The following is a 19,021-nucleotide window of genomic DNA, read 5'->3' on the forward strand; positions in this document are numbered from 1 at the left end:
GATACTCAAGTCATAATCATATTATAATGGCTTCAAAGGACATGGAGAAAACATCATTTCATCACTAAGTGGAGCACATACTTTTACAAGCTCATGCCTTCATGATATGATGCATTGAGATATAGAGGTGTATGTTGATGACATGACAATGAAGTCTAAGGATAAAGGAGGCCATTTAGCAACATTAGAGAGATTCTTTTAGAGGACCTAGATATTCTAATTGAGGTTGAATCCTAACTGCACATTTGGTGTGGCTTCTAGGCAACTACTAGGGGTACATATCGATGATAGAGGCATTAAGGCAAATTTAGATAGGATCAAAGTCATCCTTGACATGCTTGTGCCAAAGACAAAGAAGGAGATAAAGGGATTTTTGGGAAGATTATAGTATATCAACAAATTCATAGCTTAGTTAACTAAAATATTTTTTTTTTGATAGGTAAAAAAAATTTCATATATAAATAGAGACGCCAAAAAGGCGACTCAAGGTATACAATACCTATACACCCACCTCCAATAAGGCCAGAAAGAACCTAAATGGCCCAAAAAAACAACCTTAATTAGAGCCCAACCAATCAATAAAATTAGTTATAGTTAGAGGGCATTCAACTATAAACAACTTAGTCTCAGACCAAAAAAACTGAATAAAAGAGTATTTCAGTTTCTGTATTGACAACATATCATCCTTGAAAGCCAATCTATTTCTCGCCTTCCAAACCATCCAAAAAATGTGAAGAGGAGCAGCTCTCCACACCTTCTTGCACTTTTTGCCCACAAAAGAATCATGTCAGCTTAGAAGAGTCTCTCTAACTGAAGAAGGCAACACCCAAGACACTTCAAATAAAGTAAAAGAGTAAATCCCATAAAACCCTTGTTTTTGAACAATGTAGGAAAAGATGGTCTATGGTCTCCTCTTTTTCAAGACACATAAAGCATCTATTTGCCAAAGCTCATCTTCTTTTCTGGACCATATCCAAGGCTAAGGTTTTGCCCCACGTAGCCTCCCACGCAAAGAAACTAATCTTGGGCTGCACATTCACATTCCAAATGCAGTTAGAAGGAAACAAAGATAGACAGCCCGCTTTTAAGGGCAAAGTAGAGAGACTTGACCGAGAATTTTCCACTCTTTGTTTCAGTCCATGACACCATATCATCCACATCTTCAAGTACTCTCTTACCATGTAGCCGCTCCGAAAGTCTTTCCACCTCCTCTACCTCTCAATCATTGAAGGCTCTTGAAAAACAGGGGTTCCAACCCCCCTCAACCAAAGGGTCCCAAATATCTGCCACCCACGCTTCCTTATCAATAGTCAAAGCAAATAAGAAAGGGAAAGACACACACAAAGGGGAATCCCCACACCATCTATCCCTCCAAAAACTCACCCTCTACCCATTACCAACAATCAAAACCATCCTATCACCCACCAACTCCCAATCCATCCTTATTCCTTTCCACAGCCCCATACCATGAGCCTCTCTCACATCCCGAGAGCACCAACCCCCTCTATCTTCCCCATACTTCCCTCTAAAATATGTGAGCCAATTTTTCAGATTATTGAAGAGAGGTCGGTTAACTATTAGGGATGATGCTTGTTAAAGAGCATTTGAGAGGATCTATACATATTTATTATCACCACCAGTTGTCATCCCTCTCCCTGTACACCCATTATTGTTATATTTATTTATTACTCATGTTGCCTTGGTATATATGCTTGCTCAACATGACAACACAATGAAAGAGAGAGCCATATATTACTTAAGTAAGAAAATGCTAGATTACGAGCAAAGATATGTGATGATAGAGAAAATAGGTTTGACATTGGTTTGGGCTACCAAGAGATTAAGACATTATTTAGCCAAGCATTGAATGTGCCTTATTTCTCGGCTTGATCCTTTGAGATATCTTGTTTGATAATGATGCAGCACATGATCATCATTAGTTTCTATTTTTCATTTCCTACATCATTAGTTTCTATTTCCTACATTATTAGTTTCTATTTTAGATTGGTTTCTATTTCTACATTATTAGTTTCTATTTTAGGTTCATCATTAGTTTTCTATTATTTTCCTAGTTTTCCTAGTTTCCAATTACCTTGGTTTCCTATTTCAATCATTTCCTTTATTTTTGCATTACAAACTTTATTTAAAGGCTTATTGTAATTGTAAGAAGTTCAATATAATTTTTCAGAATTATTCCCCAATTTTTAGATCCTATTGTGAATTTTGTGTTTGTCCTTAGAGTGTTTTTTTTTTGTTTCGTTTTGAAACAAACCTTCTGCTGCACCAAAATTGGCATCACAACAAGGATTTTTACCTCGATCTGATGGCTAATGACATTTCTAGTGGAAAACGAATTATCGATAACGAACAATGGTTCAAAAAAATCGAGCAACGACCTTAGTTTCCAAAGACTCAAGGCTTCTTTTGTTTATTTTCTTTGGTCGGAGACGAAGAGGTCTATAAAAGATGGTCCCTCGACCTTAGTTGATTTTGTTGGGTGGGTGGCTTCCCGTTAAGGGTGTGGATAGGGTGGCTCTTCGTTCCTTGGCAGGCTGCTAGGGAGCGTGGGGTGTTTTTCTTTCTTTTTCTTTTCTCCTTCTTGTACTTTTTGCCACTGCTTCGGTGGTTTTTAATACAATCTCTTTATTTATCAAAAAAAAAAAATCGAGCAACGACTCAAAGGGATTGACGAGACTCTTCGCAACCTCACGTAGATGGTGGTTGCGTTGACTATTGAAGGGAAACATGAACCCATGGAGCGACGACCAAACCAATGTAGCAACTGGCAAGAGGACGGCTACGACAACCGACGTCAGCCACAAATCAGGTTGGAAATCAATGGTGGAAGAGCAATTCGTGCAGGTCCAGTCGTAAATCGTGAGCCCTATCCATTATGAGTGTATGAGCATCAGAATCAAGGAGCTCCTAGGCGCCGTGATGACGACAACCTCCAACGAGGGGTCTTTTATGACCTTTTCGAGATGGTGATGATTTTCGACTTCCACAACTGATGAATATTCAACAAAGGCAACAACGAGGGTTGGATCATTCATCTAGAGAAGAAGATGATTTTCGTTTCAATTATCGAGCTAACAATTAAGGTCAAAATAACCAAGAATTTAAGATGAAGATGGATTTACCAAGTTTTGACGGTCGACTACACATTAAATATTTTCTCGATTAGGTTCATACTATAGAAAACTTTTTCGACTATTTGAATATTTCAGAAGAAAATCAAGTAAAGTTTGTGGCATATAAGTTGAAAAGCAGAGCTTCTACATGGTGAGAATAACTTCAATATAATCGTTAACAACAAGGAAAACAACGTGTCCGTACTTGACCCAAGATGAAACGGTTATTACAAGGACGATTTCTCCCTCCGGATTATGAACAATTTTTATACCAACAATATCAAAATTGTCAGCAAGCCAACCGGACTATAAATGAATACACGAAGAAATTTTATCGATTAAATGCTCAAGTTAATTTGTCTGAAACGGAGGATCAATTAATTGTTCGTTATATTGGGGGCCTAAAGCTAGTCATTCAAGATCGACTAGCTCTTCAAGGGGTTTGAACCATGACCGATGCAATTAATTTAGTGATGAAAGTGGAAAATCAAATCAATAGATCTACAGTGCACACTTAGAGTAACTTTCAACGACCAAGCCAAGAAGCTTCTTCTGCTCCAAAGGGGTCACCAACTTCAAGCAACAACGATAATAGCAATAAAGATGCCCCTTCAACTCAAAATTCGACACAGAATCAAAGTGGAACTTCAACCTCTATTTGATCTAATTCTCAAGGTCGAAACTAGCAACAACAACAAATCAATAATCACCTCTGTACGTGTTTAAATCTAGGAAAGTGTTTCCGGTGCAACTAATCAGTTCATCTTTCAAATAATTGCCCAAACAGACAATTTGTTAAATTTGTAGAAGAAAGTGGTGGTGAAGAGGAACAGGTTCTTGAAGAAGATATCTATGAGGGTGCTGAGTTTGCAGAAAGAGATGTCGGACAAGAAGTAGCGTGCATGGTCTAACGACTTTTGCTTGCCCCAAAGAAGGCCAACAACTCTCAACGACATAAAATATTCCAGACTCGACGCACTATTCGTAATAAAGTGTGCAACATGATCATTGACTATGACAATAGCGAGAATGTTGTTTCCAAGGCTTTGGTGAAAACACTAAATTTGAAGATTGAGAAACACCCTTCTTGATACAAGATTGCATGGATTAAGAAGGGTCAAGAAGTTCAAGTGCTAGAAGTTTGCAAAGTTCCTTTGTCAATCAAAATGTATCACAAAGATGAGATTGTATGTGACGTGGTAGATACGAATATTTGTCATATTTTATTGGGGAGGTCGTAGCACTATGATGTTGATGCCACTTATAAGGGTCAAGATAATACTTTTGTTTTTTGGTGGTTTGACAAGAAGATTGTTTTGATGCCACAATCTCAATCGTCAGAAAACAATTCAGTTACTAAGAAAGATAAGTCGTTATTCACCAACATAACGAACCTAGATTTCTTTAAGCAAATTAAGGAGCTGCACGCACGTCCTCCGAATGAGTTTTCTTTGCAACCACAAAACTCGAGGATGAGTTTTCTTCAAGTGGAGGGGAATGATGCAGCACACGATCATCATTAGTTTCTATTTTTTGTTGCCTACATCATTAGTTTCCATTTTAGATTAGTTTATATTTCCATTAGTTTCTATTTCCTACATTATTAGTTTCTATTTTAGATTGGTTTCTATTTTCTACATTATTAGTTTCTATTTTAGGTTCATCATTAGTTTCCTATTTTTTTCCTAGTTTTCAATTATCTTGGTTTCCTATTTCAATCATTTCTTTTATTTTTACATTACAAACATTATTTAAAGGCTTATTGTAATTGTTAGAGAGGAGTTCAATATAATTTTTTAGAATTGATCCTTAATTTTCAAATCCTATTTTGATATTTGTGTTTGTCCTTGAGTGTTTTTTTGTTTCGTTTTGAAACAAACCTTCCACTGTACCAGATAAACCCACTTTAATAGGGAGGTTGATGAGGTGGCTAGTATTGTTATCTAAGTTTAATGTCTAACATGTGACACAAAAGTCCATTAAGGAAAGCATTGTTGCAAAAAGATGATAAAGCAATTGATGATGATTTTCCTAATGAGAACATAACTATAATGATAGGATGAAAGGATGGAGGATGTACTTTGATGGAGTTTCTAATAGCTCAAGTCATAAAGTTAGTGTCTCATTGATTTCTCCCTAAGGGGACCACATTCCTAGATCATCGAGGTTGTCATTTTCAAAGGGTTATGCTACCAACAATAACATAGCAGAGTACGAAGTTCGCATCGATGGGCTACAAACAACATTAGAATTGGAAGTTAAGAGAGTTGAAGGAGTTTGGTGACTTCAACCTTGTGTTAAGGCAAATCCAAGGTGATAAGAAGAATAGAGATGTCAAGTTGAGGGTCTACCACGCATATTTGGAGTTATTGAGTTTTGATGATATAACATACAAACATCTACCTCGAGTGTAGAATCAATTTGTTGATGTGCTAACCATGTTACCTTCTATGGTGGAGATCCTGATTGCTATAGTAATGCATCTTTTGTTAATTGAGACAATGACAACCCCTTCATGTTATTGCTCAATTGGTGAGACAAATGAGGTTTCAAAGGAGTTGAATTATGACAGTTATCGATTTTTGAGGCATGGCACATACCAAACATCCACTATAGCTAAGGATAGGAAAGCTTTGAGATAGTTAGTAGTTAGATTTGTGATCTACAGTGGTGTACTATGCAAGAGATCAGTCAATGGCATATTGTTATCTAGATGGATCTATTACAAAGTGAGTTATGCATGATGTTCATTCCAAAGTTTATAGGCCCCACATGGGAGGAGATTTGTTGGCATGAAAGATTATGCCAATAGGGTACTTTTAGATGACTATGAAGATAGACTGCAACTGGTTGTTTAGAGATGTCAAGAGTGTCGAATGCATGGAGATCTTATTCATGTTCCACCCTAAAGAGTTATATGCATTGACTTCATCTTAGCCATTTTCAATGTGGGTTATTAACATCATCGAGAAGATCACACCAAGGGTGTCTTATAGTCAAGAGTACATCTTGATTGCTATTGATTATTTTATTAAGTGGGTGGAGGCAGAATACCATGCTAGATTGTCATTTATGAGTGGCTAGTTTCATTAAATCATGCATCATATGCAATTTCGAGGTCCCCCATCATGTGATATCTGAGACAAGTACACATTTTAGAGTAGAGGTTGATACTTATGGCATCCAACACCACAAATCATCAGCATATAGACCCCCATGAGGAAACCAAGAAGAACATAAAGAAAATTTTGAGGAATATGTTGAGTCATCTAGAGATTGGTCATAAAAGTTCCCTAATGCATTATGGGTGTATCATACAACATCTTTCAAGACATTCAATGATGTTACAACATACTCCTTGGTTTATGGGATGGAGGTAGTTTTGCCAATAAAGATCGAGTTGTGTTCATTCAAAGTTACACTAAAGCATCAAATTTCAGAGGCAGGGTATAGGTTTAAGCTAGATTTGATGAGTTGAACATATTTAATGAGAGGAAATTGATAGTTGTTAACCATGTTCACACCTATCAAAAGTAGATAGCACGTGCCTTTAACAAATGGGCAAAAGCCTAGATGGTTAAAAGTATTTGAGATTATTAAAGGATTAGTAGGTAACCCCAAAGGCAAGTTTAAACCTAATTAGAGACAATCATACATTATCAAAGAATTGACATCAGAAGGGGCTGGTTGGTTAATAGATCTAGACATAACCAAATTTTCAAAGCCTACCAATGTGGATTAGTTGAATAGTTATTACGTTTGAGACCATGGTGAAAGAATGGGTGGCCTTTATGTCGTGAAGTCATTTTACATACCACCTCATATCATGTGATCACTTGCTAGCCCATTAGCTCATTAAGCCTTATACATGCAATCAATCAACCCTGAGCCGCACCATTAAAATCATTATCATGTCTGTCTAATGATCATTCCACCTTGAGCTGCACCCTAAGATCATCTTTGCCTACTCATCAATTGATCTCGAGTCGCACCATTATATCATCGTCATCAATCTTTGTTTAGTCATTGATTGGCCCCAAGTTGCACCATTAGATCATTGTCATCAGTCTTTGTCTCGTTATTGGTCAGCCTCAAGCCCCACCATTAGACTCATATAACCTATTTATCTACCAAACATATTGATTTCAACTGAGTAAGAAACATCAAACGTTTGCTCTATCCTGAATACATGGCTTAGATACTATCAATGGTGTTTAACTGCATATATGAATTGTAGTTTACAGTATTCCAAATATCTATAACCTGCATACAATATCATCTTAGAGAAGGCAGATGAAATAGGAATTGCAACAAAAAACAACAATATTGATAGAGAAATATTTAATGTACCCAAATTTGCATCCGAGAGAAGTACAATTTCCAAGTGTAAACAAAAAACCTTCAAACATGAAAAGGAAAAAAAAAAAAGAAAAAAATCTAATCCAGAATCAAGCAGCATACCAAGTCCTCAAACAAAGCTAAACACACAAACGAAACACCATATGAACTGATATAAGTAGGCCTTTGCATCAGTTCACTTCTTCAATACACTGCAATTGGAGCACAGTTAATCAGAATTACTTCATAATTGTAAACTGAAAGAAATAAGACAAAACACACTGACAAATCAATAAAAGTTCAGCCAGACAAGTAGAAAAGAAGGTCTAAGGATGCCAAAAACTTGAGGTCTGGTGAGAGTTGAGATACCATACTTGCCCCATTATTCCCTAGATCTAAACACATGCTTAAGTATTACTGTGCATAGGAGAATATCATACTATTCTTTTTATTGTGACATATTTTTTTTCTTTTTATAAGCACACAGAAAATAGTATAAACAGGAAAATAAAGATGATTCAAAAGGATTTTTATTGTGACATAATTTAACCATGATGCAGGCAACAGGATATAATTACAAGGTAACATACCATGAATTCATAAACAAATTCAAAGTTCAAAAAAAATTTGGAAACCCATATATATGTCAACTAGAAAATTGTGGCTATACTTTAAATAAACACAAAACATGGTCTTATGGTAAAAAGAGAGAAAGGAGCTTACTTATATAGATAGGCAGCAATTCCCAGAATTATACACAACAAAATAATATCAATGCAGAAATTTCGACTGGACCTCAGCTGAAGCAATACCAAAACCCTTTGTTAGATCTAGTAGAGTAATCTACAGATGAGCACAGGAGAGGATAAATGGAAATCTAAGCTTAAAATAGTCAAATTACCTGGTTAACAGTGTCCTTAAGTCTAACATTAGTATTCTTGAGGTCAGCTGTTGCTTTGTCCACCTGTAAACGCATGAAAAATATTTTGATAATTGATAAATAATAAGATTCCAACCGTTCAGCATTAAAAATTTTGAATTTGACAAAATTTATCACCTTGGTGTCGATCTCATCCATCAAAGGAACTTGCCGATCCAATTCCTGCACAAATTTCATAATGTAATGAATTAAGGCCCTTGAATACAGAAAAAAACATAGGAAAATAAAGAAAATGATAGCAAACCTCATTCATATCATGGGCCATGTTTTTCAATGTGTCCAAACCTTCTGCTATCACATCCAAACCTTGGTCCTGCACAAATGTTAAAGAAGATTATAATGTGATACAGGAAACATAGCCAAAAGATGCAGCTCTGATAATAGAAAATAGTGCATCTTTTCTGATAATTAAGTAATACAATCCACATAGACTTACTTGGTTCATTTTCCGCATTTCATACTCTTGCCTGAACTGACTAGACTCTTCAGTTTGTTGGAAGTATTCACTGTCAAATCGTCCATCTATCATTCATGTGAAACATATAAGTGAACTGCAAGCATTAATTGAAAGCATTCCACTCATTTAGAAAAATAATGAAACCACATTACCATAAGACTCAAAATCCAATACATAGATACAATCTCTACATGAACAGTCACCTGAATCAAATTTGATTTCTGTACGAGAAGCTGAAGCTGCCCAACCTCCAGTTTGTTTGGGTGCAGTTGCAGCCCCATCTGGTATTGCTTGGATCCTATCCGGCAATGCAAGGACCAAATCATTACGAGCAGCAAGTTCTTCTGTTGAAAGCCCTTTAACCTGCAGCCCAATTGAGTCAGATTCATGTATTTTCATAGATAGATGGAAAAAAGAGAGAAAATAAAACGAACCAGAAAGAATGTACAGAAATTGAATGGGAGGAAGAAAGATCACAATGACACAAGAAAAGAACAGATATATGCCGTGAATCAAAGAACTAGCATATATGTTGGTTACAAACCTAACAAGAGTTACTTATGGGAGTGAACCGACGAATTGAAGTTTGAACATGCATCAAGCTAAAGCCTTTTTTGAGAGAGCCTTTGAAATGCTAAAAGTAGCTTTTGACCTTCCAACACAACTTTTAAGGATGTTGGAGGGAGCTCCCAAATGTGGGTCCCATACTTCTCAACAAGACTCCTGATTTTGCTCAAACACAATCCAAGAAGTAGATTTTTGTTTAATAAAATTTTTTTAAATGTCACAATTATCCTTATTTTTTATAAAAACATTTCTAGAATATAATTCCCAAATGCAAAATCAACCACAGGGCAGCTGTACTCACTTGTGCTTTATGCAAAACCTAATATGAAGAAGATAATGGAACAAGACAATTCATGGCTGGTCTTAATCCAGAATTAGATCAAGTAAGAGTACAAATATTTGGGAAAGAACCTCTTCCATAGATCAGGGAGGTGTACACTTATGTGATTGGACAAGAAAGTCGTCAAGTAGTGAAGCTTGGAGGGTCTACTGCAGAAAATTCAGCACAAACTACTGCTGGAAATTTTAAGCCAATGGCCCCCAAAGAAAAAGAAAGGAAACCAAATGATAAAGATTCACTTTGGTGTGATTATTGTCATAAACCAAGATACACACATGAACCTTGATGGAAACTCCATGGCAAGCCTCCATTAGGAAGTAAAAGGGGCAGTGATGAAGGAGGAAAACCTGCCATAGGATCAGAGCAGGCACATCAAGCTGCCACTCTTGATGTTTCTCATGAAAATATCCTTCTTGCTAAACAAGAAACTGTTTTGCTCAGCAAGGAGCATTATTTTTTTGATAGATAAACACAAATATATTAAAGGGCAAAGGCCACAAAGCATACAGGGAGTATACAAATCAGCCTAAAACAAGAGCACAAAAAACCAGCACCCTTACCCACCCTTAAGTGGCCACTAGCCACTCCAAAAAGCCTAAGAGTGAAGTCCCCAACTCCATAAGGTACATACAAAAGAATTTTTGAGTTTCTGTATATCTAACACCCCTCCCTTAAAAGCTAATCTATTCCTCTCCTTCCATAACGTCCAAAAAATACACAACGGGATAGAATTCCAAATATTTTTCCTTTTTTTCCCCACAAAGGAGCCCCTTCAACTGAATAACGCCTCTTTCACTGACTTTGAGAACACCCAATGAACCCCAACAAGGGCAAAAACGATTTCCCAAAGGGCCCTTACCATTATACAATGAAAAAGAATGTGATTTACATTTTTTTCTTCACAACCACACAAAAAACAGCGGTTCGGAAGCTGCCAACCCCTTTTTTGAAGCCTATCCAAGGTGAGAATCTTTCCCCACGCAGCTTCCCAAGCAAAAAAGGCCGCTTTGGTTAGGACCTTGTCCACCCAAACCCATTTAGTCGGAAAGGCGCATGCATTGATAACAGCCAGCACGTTGTAGGCAACCTTAACCCCATATTTGCCATGACCCCCCCCGTCCCCCCTTTTTCCAAAGCACAGTGTCCTCCTCTGAAGTTATCCTGAAGTCCCTAAGCATGTTAAGCAATCCTCTAATCAAGTCCAGCTCCCAATCACTAAAATCTTTATGAAATCTAAGATTCCAACCTCCTTGACCCATGCTTGGGTCCCACATCTCATTGACCGTTGCATTCTTGTGGACCGCCAACTCAAAAAGCTGGGGGAAAGATTAGGATAGCGCCGCGTTGCCACACCACTGGTCAGTCCAGAATTTAACTCTAGTCCCTTTCCTCACCTTAAACTTTATGTTATCCCAACACCACTTAGCTTCCTTCAAAATCCCCTTCCAAACCCCCACTCCATAAGTTGAAAACACTTCTCACCCAACTTGAAACATATTTGGAAGATCCAACTGCAAATACTGTCTCACATTCTTTTGTCCAAACAGGTAACATTGAATCTTTAAGTGCCTCTAAGGACTACTTATCTAGCACTTGGATCATAGATTCAGGTGCTACTAATCATATGACAAGTCCCTCTAATTTTCTTTCCACTTATACAATACTTTAAAGTAGGCCAAAAGAAAAGGTCGTTGATGGTACTTTTTCTTCCATAGTTGGTTGATGCATAGCCCCTATCACTCCTTTGTACTTGAAAAATGTGTTACAAGTTCCAAATTTGTGTTGCTATCTCTTACCTATTAGAAAAATTACAAAAGATTTGAATTATTTCATAACATTCACCTTTTCTCATTGCATTTTTCAAGACTAGATAACAAGGAGGATAACAAGACATGAAAAGAAGAAAGGTGGACTCAACTACCTCAAAACACATTGGACAATTGGTGATTCTATTCCATAAGCTCTCCTTACCAACAACACCTCACGAGTTGATCAAATATGGCTATGGCATAGATAATTGGGACACCCACCTTTCTTTCTCTTGGAAAAAATGTTTCCCACATTGTTCCTAAATCCCATGATGTTCATGTGAGGTTTGTGAGTTTGCAGAACACTATCATGTACCATTTCCAATAAGAAATAAAAAATAAACATTTACTTTTAGTATAATACATATAGATGTTTGGGTACCCTCTAGAGATCCAAATATATCAGGTTCTAAATGATTTGTTACTTTCATTGATGACTACACTCATGCCACTTAGGTCTATCTCCAAAAATCCAAATTGGAAGTTGATTCCATTTTCCCAATATTCCATAAATTGGTTTGTACCCAATTTGGTACCAAAATCCACACTCAAGGTCAAATAATGGGAGGGAATACTTCAATCATGATCTTATCACCTATCTCCAAAATGAAGGTATTGTACATCAATCTTCATCTGTAAATACCCCACAAAGAGAGAGAGAGAGAGAGATAGAGAGAGAGAGAAAAGGGCATCTCTCGAAAGTTACCAAGTCTTCACTTTTTCAAATGAATGTTCCCAAACATATTTAGGGGGAGCCATTTTAACTGCTATAGTCCTAATAAATCGAATGTCTTCTCAAGCCCTTGGCTTCAAATCTCCTCTAGATGTACTCTCAAAAGTCTTTCCCTAACAGATGTTGGAGCTCTTTCTCCAAAATTATTTGGGTGTGTAATTTTTTATTCAAATTCCCAACCAATCTAGAGAAACTTGACCCAAGAGCTATTAGGTATGTTTCTCATGGATATTCCTCCATTCAAAAGAGATATAAGAGCTACCACCCTTCCATAAAAACATATATCTGCATGGATGCACCTTTGAAAGTCAACCCTATTTTTTTTTTTGATAGGCAAACATAGTTCATTAAAAAGGCTAAAGAGCCCTAACGTATACAGGGCGTATACAAGGCAACAAAGGCCAAACAAGCAAAAAGCCAAAAAACAAACCACCCCTTAACTGGAGGCAATCCACTCCAGGAATTCTAAAAGGGAATGTGGCTCATCTTCCATATACAATTTAGCCCAACCCCAGATATTACATACAAAAGAACATTTAAACCTCTGAATTGCTAACCCCCCCCCCCTAAAGGCTAATCTATTCTTTTCCTTCCAAACCATCCAAAAAATGAATAACGGAATGGAATTCCAGAATTTTTTCCTTTTTTTCCCCACAAAAGCACCCCCCCAACTATATAAAACCTCCTTTACAGTATTAGGGAACACCCACTTAACCCCAACTAAACCCAACACTAAGTCTTATAGCACTCTAGCCACTGTACAATGAATAAGTAAGTGATCCACACTTTCCGCTTCGCAAACACACAAAAAACACCGATTAGGGAGCTGCCAACCTCTTTTTTGGAGCCTATCAAGAGTCAAGATCTTTCCCCAAGTCGCTTCCCACGCAAAAAACATGATTTTAGTTGGGACTCTTCCCACCCAAATTTTGTTTTTCGGAAAATTGGCATCCATAGGCCTATCCAGCCAGCTGTACGCATCCTTCACTCTAAACTGCCCACTCCCCCCTCCTTTCCAAGAAACCGAGTCATCCTCCCAAGTCATCCTGATTCCTCTCAACACTTGGAGCAACTCACCTACCAACTCCACCTCCCAGTCATTAAAATCCCTTATAAAACACAAATTCCAGCCTCCTTCCCCAACATTTTGGTCCCACAGGTCTTCAACTTTCGCATTTCTGTTGGCTGCCAAGATGTAGAGATGCGGGAACCTTTGGGACAGCGCTGCATCCCCGCACCACACATCAGTCCAGAATTTGATTTTATTACCTTTCCCCACATTGAACACCATTTTGTCCCAGCACCATCTAGCTTCCTTTAGGATCTCCTTCCACACCCCCACCCCACACGCACCCACAGCCTTTTTGGTCCTCCAACCTTAATCCTCTTGACCATACTTAGCCACCAGCACTTGCTTCCAAAGGGCCTCCTTATCCGAAGCGAATCTCCAAGTCCATTTGCCAAGTAGCACTTTATTCATGATGGTAAACTTTCTAATTCCCAACCCTCCATTCACCTTATCCCCACACACCACCTCCCACTTAACCAGATGAGCTTTCCTCTCCATGTGACCCCCCCCCCCCCAAAAAGTCTCTTTGCAATTTTTCTAATCTTCTTGCCACAGAAATGGGCATACGGAATAAAGACATCTGATACACTGGCATACTAACCATAGAGCTTTTGATTAGAGTGATTCTCCCACCCTTTGAAATATATTGGCTCTTCCAAAGGGCAATCCTCCTTCTCATTTTCTCTTCTACCCCATCCCACCCATATGCAGCCTTATTAGGCACCCCCAGAGGCAGCCCTAAGTACACAGTCGGAAGCTGCCCCACCCTACACCCTAGCTCCACAGCCAGCTCCTCTATCCTTTGCACCTCCCCTACTGGTATAATCTCGCTTTTAGCCAAATTAATTCTTAACCCGGACGCGGCTTCAAACCAGAACAAAATTCAACTTAAGTTCTTTAAGTACTCTTTCTTTGCCTCACAAAAGACAATAGTGTCATCGGCGAAAAGCAGATGAGCAATGTGGACAGCCCGCCCTCTATCACGCTGAATTTTGCACTCTGAGATAAACCCCCCCTCCATAGCCCTTCTGATAAGAACGCTCAACACTTCCATCCCCATGACAAAAAGGTAAGGGGACAGGGGGTCCACTTGCCGCAGCCCTTTTGAACTCGAAAAGAAACCAGTTGGCGTTCCATTCACCATAACTGAAAATTTGGCTGTGGAAATACACCACCACATCCACCTCAGCCACTGAGCGCTAAAACCCATTTTTTCCATGACTTTCAAGAAGAATTGCCAATTAATACTATCATAAGCCTTCTCTATATCTAACTTGCAAATAACCCCCTTGTCCCCCTTCTTTTTCCAGTTGTCGATCACTTCATTTGCTATTAGAGAGGCGTCAAGAATTTGCCTACCCGTAACAAACGCATTCTGATCGTGGGAGACTACTTTATCTATTACTTTCTTAAGCCTGTTGGCCAACACCTTTGCCAGCAGTTTATATAGGCCCCCCAAAAGGCTGATGGGTCTGAAGTCTCCTAAATCCCCAGGCCCTCCTTTCTTAGGAATCAGCACCAGAAAAGTGTTGTTAATACTCTTGAGGAACATATTCTGGTCATGGAACTCCTTAAACATTTCCAATATTACCTCCTTGACGAAATCCCAGCAGCATTGCCAAAATAAAACAGAGAACCCGTCAAGACCTAGGGCTTTATCCCCATTCATTTCCATCAGGGCCGATTGGACTTCACCCTCAGTGAAGGGAGCCTCCAGCATCTCTGCCTCTTGCACACTAATTTGATTAAAAGGAAGGCTTCCAATGTCCGCCTTCCACCCCGAACTTTCGGAAAATTGCTGCTTAAAAGCATTTGCTACCCCTTCTCTAATTTCACGCTCCTCTGTCAGTCTAATCCCATTGATTTTAATTCTGTCCATATGATTAACTCTCCTATGGGCAGACGCCATACGGTGGAAATATCCCGTGTTCCTATTACCTGCCTTCAACCAAAGTTCCCTAGACACCTGCCTCCAGTGAGTTTCTTCCAGATCTACCCACTTGGCATAATCCTCCTTGGCTTCCTTCTTACAAGCTAATTCCTCCATTGTCAAGCTTCTTTCATCCTCCACTCTGTCCCAATACTCCACTTGCTGGATCGCAGCCTCCTTGTTACTTTCCAGATTACCAAACTCTTCCATATTCCAAACTTTAAGCTTCTGCTTCAGTTCCTTCAATTTCGTCGACAATCTAAAACTGGTGCTGCCACTGACCTTTATTCCCCACCACCAACTCCGGATTAAATCCTTAAACCCCTCGACTTTGAACCACATGTTTTCGAATCTGAAGGGGGCAGGCCCTCTCCTCCAACTACCCCCCTCAAGTAATACTGGAAAGTGGTCCGAGGTCGGCCTAGGAAGCCTACATTGGCTCACCCTACTAAACTGTCAACCCTATTTCACACACACTTATCTCCATGGGAGATTGGAGGAATTGAAGATAAGTTGTGAGAAGTTTTTCCTAGAAATGGTGAGAATGGTGAGGGTGTCCTTCTATGACCAGTTGATGTGCCAAATGTCTATACCTCATATCTCACATCAATTTAACCTACTTTACAAGATTTTTCAGCTTCAAAATGTTCTAACTTTGGACCAATATTCCATATTGTTTCAAATGTTCCAGCCTTGGATCCCTCTAATGAATCAGATAGTGAACATGAGAAATCCCAACAGATTTCCAATGGAGCAACACCAAACTTTGAGGAGATTTTAGAAGATTTGCCCATTGAAATTCCAACTAATGAATCTAAGAATCAGCTCAAAGAAATATAACATGCGCCACTGGGAAACACCTCTAAACTACAAGTGTATTCGAGGAAGGAAAAATCCACAACATCCTCTCATATCACATCATCTAACCTGGCATCAGATAATGAAAATACCCTACCAACATCCATGATTATTTGAATTAGCCTAATGCATTGAGGAAAGGCATTAGAAAATGCACTCAGCAACCTATTTCAAATTTTACTTTATCACATCGTTTATCTTCCACATACCAAGCCTTTATTACCCAAATGTCTTCTATTGAAATTCCAAACACAGTCTAAGAGGTACTAAAATATAAGAATTAGAGGAAAGCAGTTAATGGGGAGATGCAAGCCTTAGAAAAATGAAACATGGGATATAGTTGAGCTTCCCAAAGGAAAGAAAACAGTAGGTTGTAAGTGGATTTTCACAATTTAAATACAAGGCTGATGGGACAATAAAAAGGTACAGAGGCTAAGTTGGTAGCCAAGGGATTCACCCAAACTCATGATATTGACTACCAAGAAACCTTTGCACCCACTACAAAAATGAACACTATTCATAACCCCGTTCATCACGGTTGAACAAAGCATATGAAGATGGACTGACATTTCATCAAAGAAAAGCTTGACACTAAGCTGATTTGCACTCCGAATACCACTCCTTCTAAATAGTTGGTAAACATATTAACAAAGGCGAGTTCCACATTTTATGCAATGCATATAAAATATCTTTGCACAAGCTTCAAGGGAAGTGTAAGAAGGTTAGCCCAAAAAAATAGCAAATCATTTTGGGTAGATTATTGTACGAAGGTCCATTTTTTTTATAGGTAAATTAAGGGCTTGCATTAGAAGTGCCTAATGGCGAAAATAGTACACATTGTATGAAGGTCCATATTTATTGCTATTATATTTCCTGCCATATATTTTATCTTTTTTGTAAAGGTTGACCCCACATTTCAGTACCAAGAAATTTGGGTAAATTCCATAATAGGACCCAAGAAATCAAGTTGCCTGATTTAAAGGATCTTGTTAACCCTTCTTTTGTGTGTGTGTGTGTGTGTGTTTGTGTGTGTGTGTTGTAAATCAGAAGAATTTAATGGAACATATGGGAGATTGCCCCTTTTTCAACACAAGTGAATCTGAAATAAGACAAATTCTGTATTGTCAATGAGCACATATTTTGCCAATAGAGGAAATCCCACAGCTTATGTCTAAGTAAATAACGCAGATGTCAGATCAAGATGTTAGAAAAGAGACGGAAAAAAAAAAAAAACCTCTAAGAGTATGATTTCGCAATTAAGTCCATATATTCAATTCATTTGTGATATATAATCTTATCGAAATTTTGAAGCTACAACAATCAATTCAAATAAATCAGCCCCAATGTAAATATTAAACAATTATAATTATAATTTTCATCATAAACTTAGGAAATTCTGAGTAATAAAACCTTCTTTATAGCCAGTCTCTGCAACTTAGGGACCTCCTCCAGCAATCGAGCCTTGGTCCGACGAATCTCGGCGTTCAAAGCAACCGCAGACGCTCTATTTTTCTCGTTAGATGCAGTATCTGCTTTCTGCAGATCAAAACCCTCAAAATTGGACAAATTAAACCCTAAACCTCCGTTTGTTTTCCAATAAGAAATAGTCCAGAAAAAAAATCTACTAATTTAAATCACTAAACCTCAAACTTCCCGTTGTTTAGAAGGCAATCAAGACTATTTAGCTTAGATAAAGCGAATTTCAAGTCATTTTATAACTTCTCCTCGGTTTTCTCGGAAACCAAACCGAGGGCGGAAAGAGGAAGGAATTGGACCTGAAGAGCGGCCTCGATGTCGGCTTCAACGACGGCGTAAAGACGAGCGAAGGCATCATCGCCGGAGACATTGAGATCCTTCTGCTTGTCGATGTCGTACTTGTCGTATTTCTTGCAGATCGCGTCGACTCTGGTGAGAATGTCGATCACGGTCATCTTCTGTTTCTTGCGAACCGCTCTAAGAACGTGGGGAAAGGAAAAGAATTACTGGAGAGAGGCTTTAGAGTTCGTCCGCCAGCACACGCACAACGGTTTCAAATTCACATAGAAGATACAGCCTGTATGCAAAGGTGTTTTCCGCTTCTTTATTTTCCGTTCGGCACACTTACTCCTATTTTTTTTCCCCTTTTTTTTTTTTTTTCCTTTTTCAAATCTAAAGTAAGAAAAAAAATTGTCTTTACAAGGGAAATTTCCTGATCCAAAAGGTGGGAAAAAATATTTGTATGCATCTTCGAGTAAACGGAGATACAAGCCTCTCCCGATAAGTTTTGAAAAGTTTGAATAATAAAGTTTATTTGAAGTTTTGCTTTATTCATAGCATTTTAGTTTTTACATTTTTACATTTATTTTTAAAAATAAATCAGGTAAGATAACTAAAAATAATGGAAAAAAAAATAAAAACATAGGGTATGTTTAGCCATATTTTTTTAAAATCTGTTTTTTAAAGTTAGTTTTTATTTTTAAACTTAAAAATAATTTTTAAAAACAAATTTCAAAAAAGATTTATGTTTTTTTTTAAATTGATGAAAACAATTTCTATTTGTTCTTTAAATATTGTTCTCTATTTCACTTTATTTTTAAAAATTATTTTAAATAAATAATGTTTAAATAATATTAAAAATTTTTAAAAACGGTTTTTATTTTTAAAAATAAAAAACTATTTTTAAATCACATAATGATATAAAACTCATAGTTTCAAAAAATGCTTATTATGAAAACAAGTTCTTAAAAAATTATTTTTATTAATAATTTAGTATTTTAAAATTTACAAAAAAAATATAAATATTTTCAAGAGTGAAAAAACAGTTAACACGGATAATCATATTAATTTTTATATGTTTAAAGTTTTTAATTT

At 37.6% G+C, this 19,021-nt stretch overlaps 1 protein-coding gene across 1 annotated transcript; it reads right to left on the reverse strand.

The window, feature by feature from the left end:
- Positions 1-7,436: 7,436 nt before the first annotated feature.
- LOC100258582 (syntaxin-71) lies at positions 7,437-18,354 on the reverse strand. Its single transcript, XM_002280236.3, has 9 exons — positions 17,947-18,354; positions 17,582-17,707; positions 9,070-9,229; positions 8,846-8,931; positions 8,654-8,722; positions 8,527-8,571; positions 8,371-8,433; positions 8,193-8,269; positions 7,437-7,681 (listed from the first exon to the last, which is right to left on the reverse strand). Exons 1-9 carry the CDS (start codon positions 18,100-18,102, stop codon positions 7,666-7,668), a joined length of 798 nt encoding a protein of 265 aa, XP_002280272.1. The 5' UTR covers positions 18,103-18,354; the 3' UTR covers positions 7,437-7,665.
- Between the last annotated feature and the right edge of the window lie 667 nt (positions 18,355-19,021).

The sequence above is a fragment of the Vitis vinifera genome, chromosome 8, assembly GCF_030704535.1.
Source record: "Vitis vinifera cultivar Pinot Noir 40024 chromosome 8, ASM3070453v1".
Classification (NCBI taxonomy): domain Eukaryota; kingdom Viridiplantae; phylum Streptophyta; class Magnoliopsida; order Vitales; family Vitaceae; genus Vitis; species Vitis vinifera.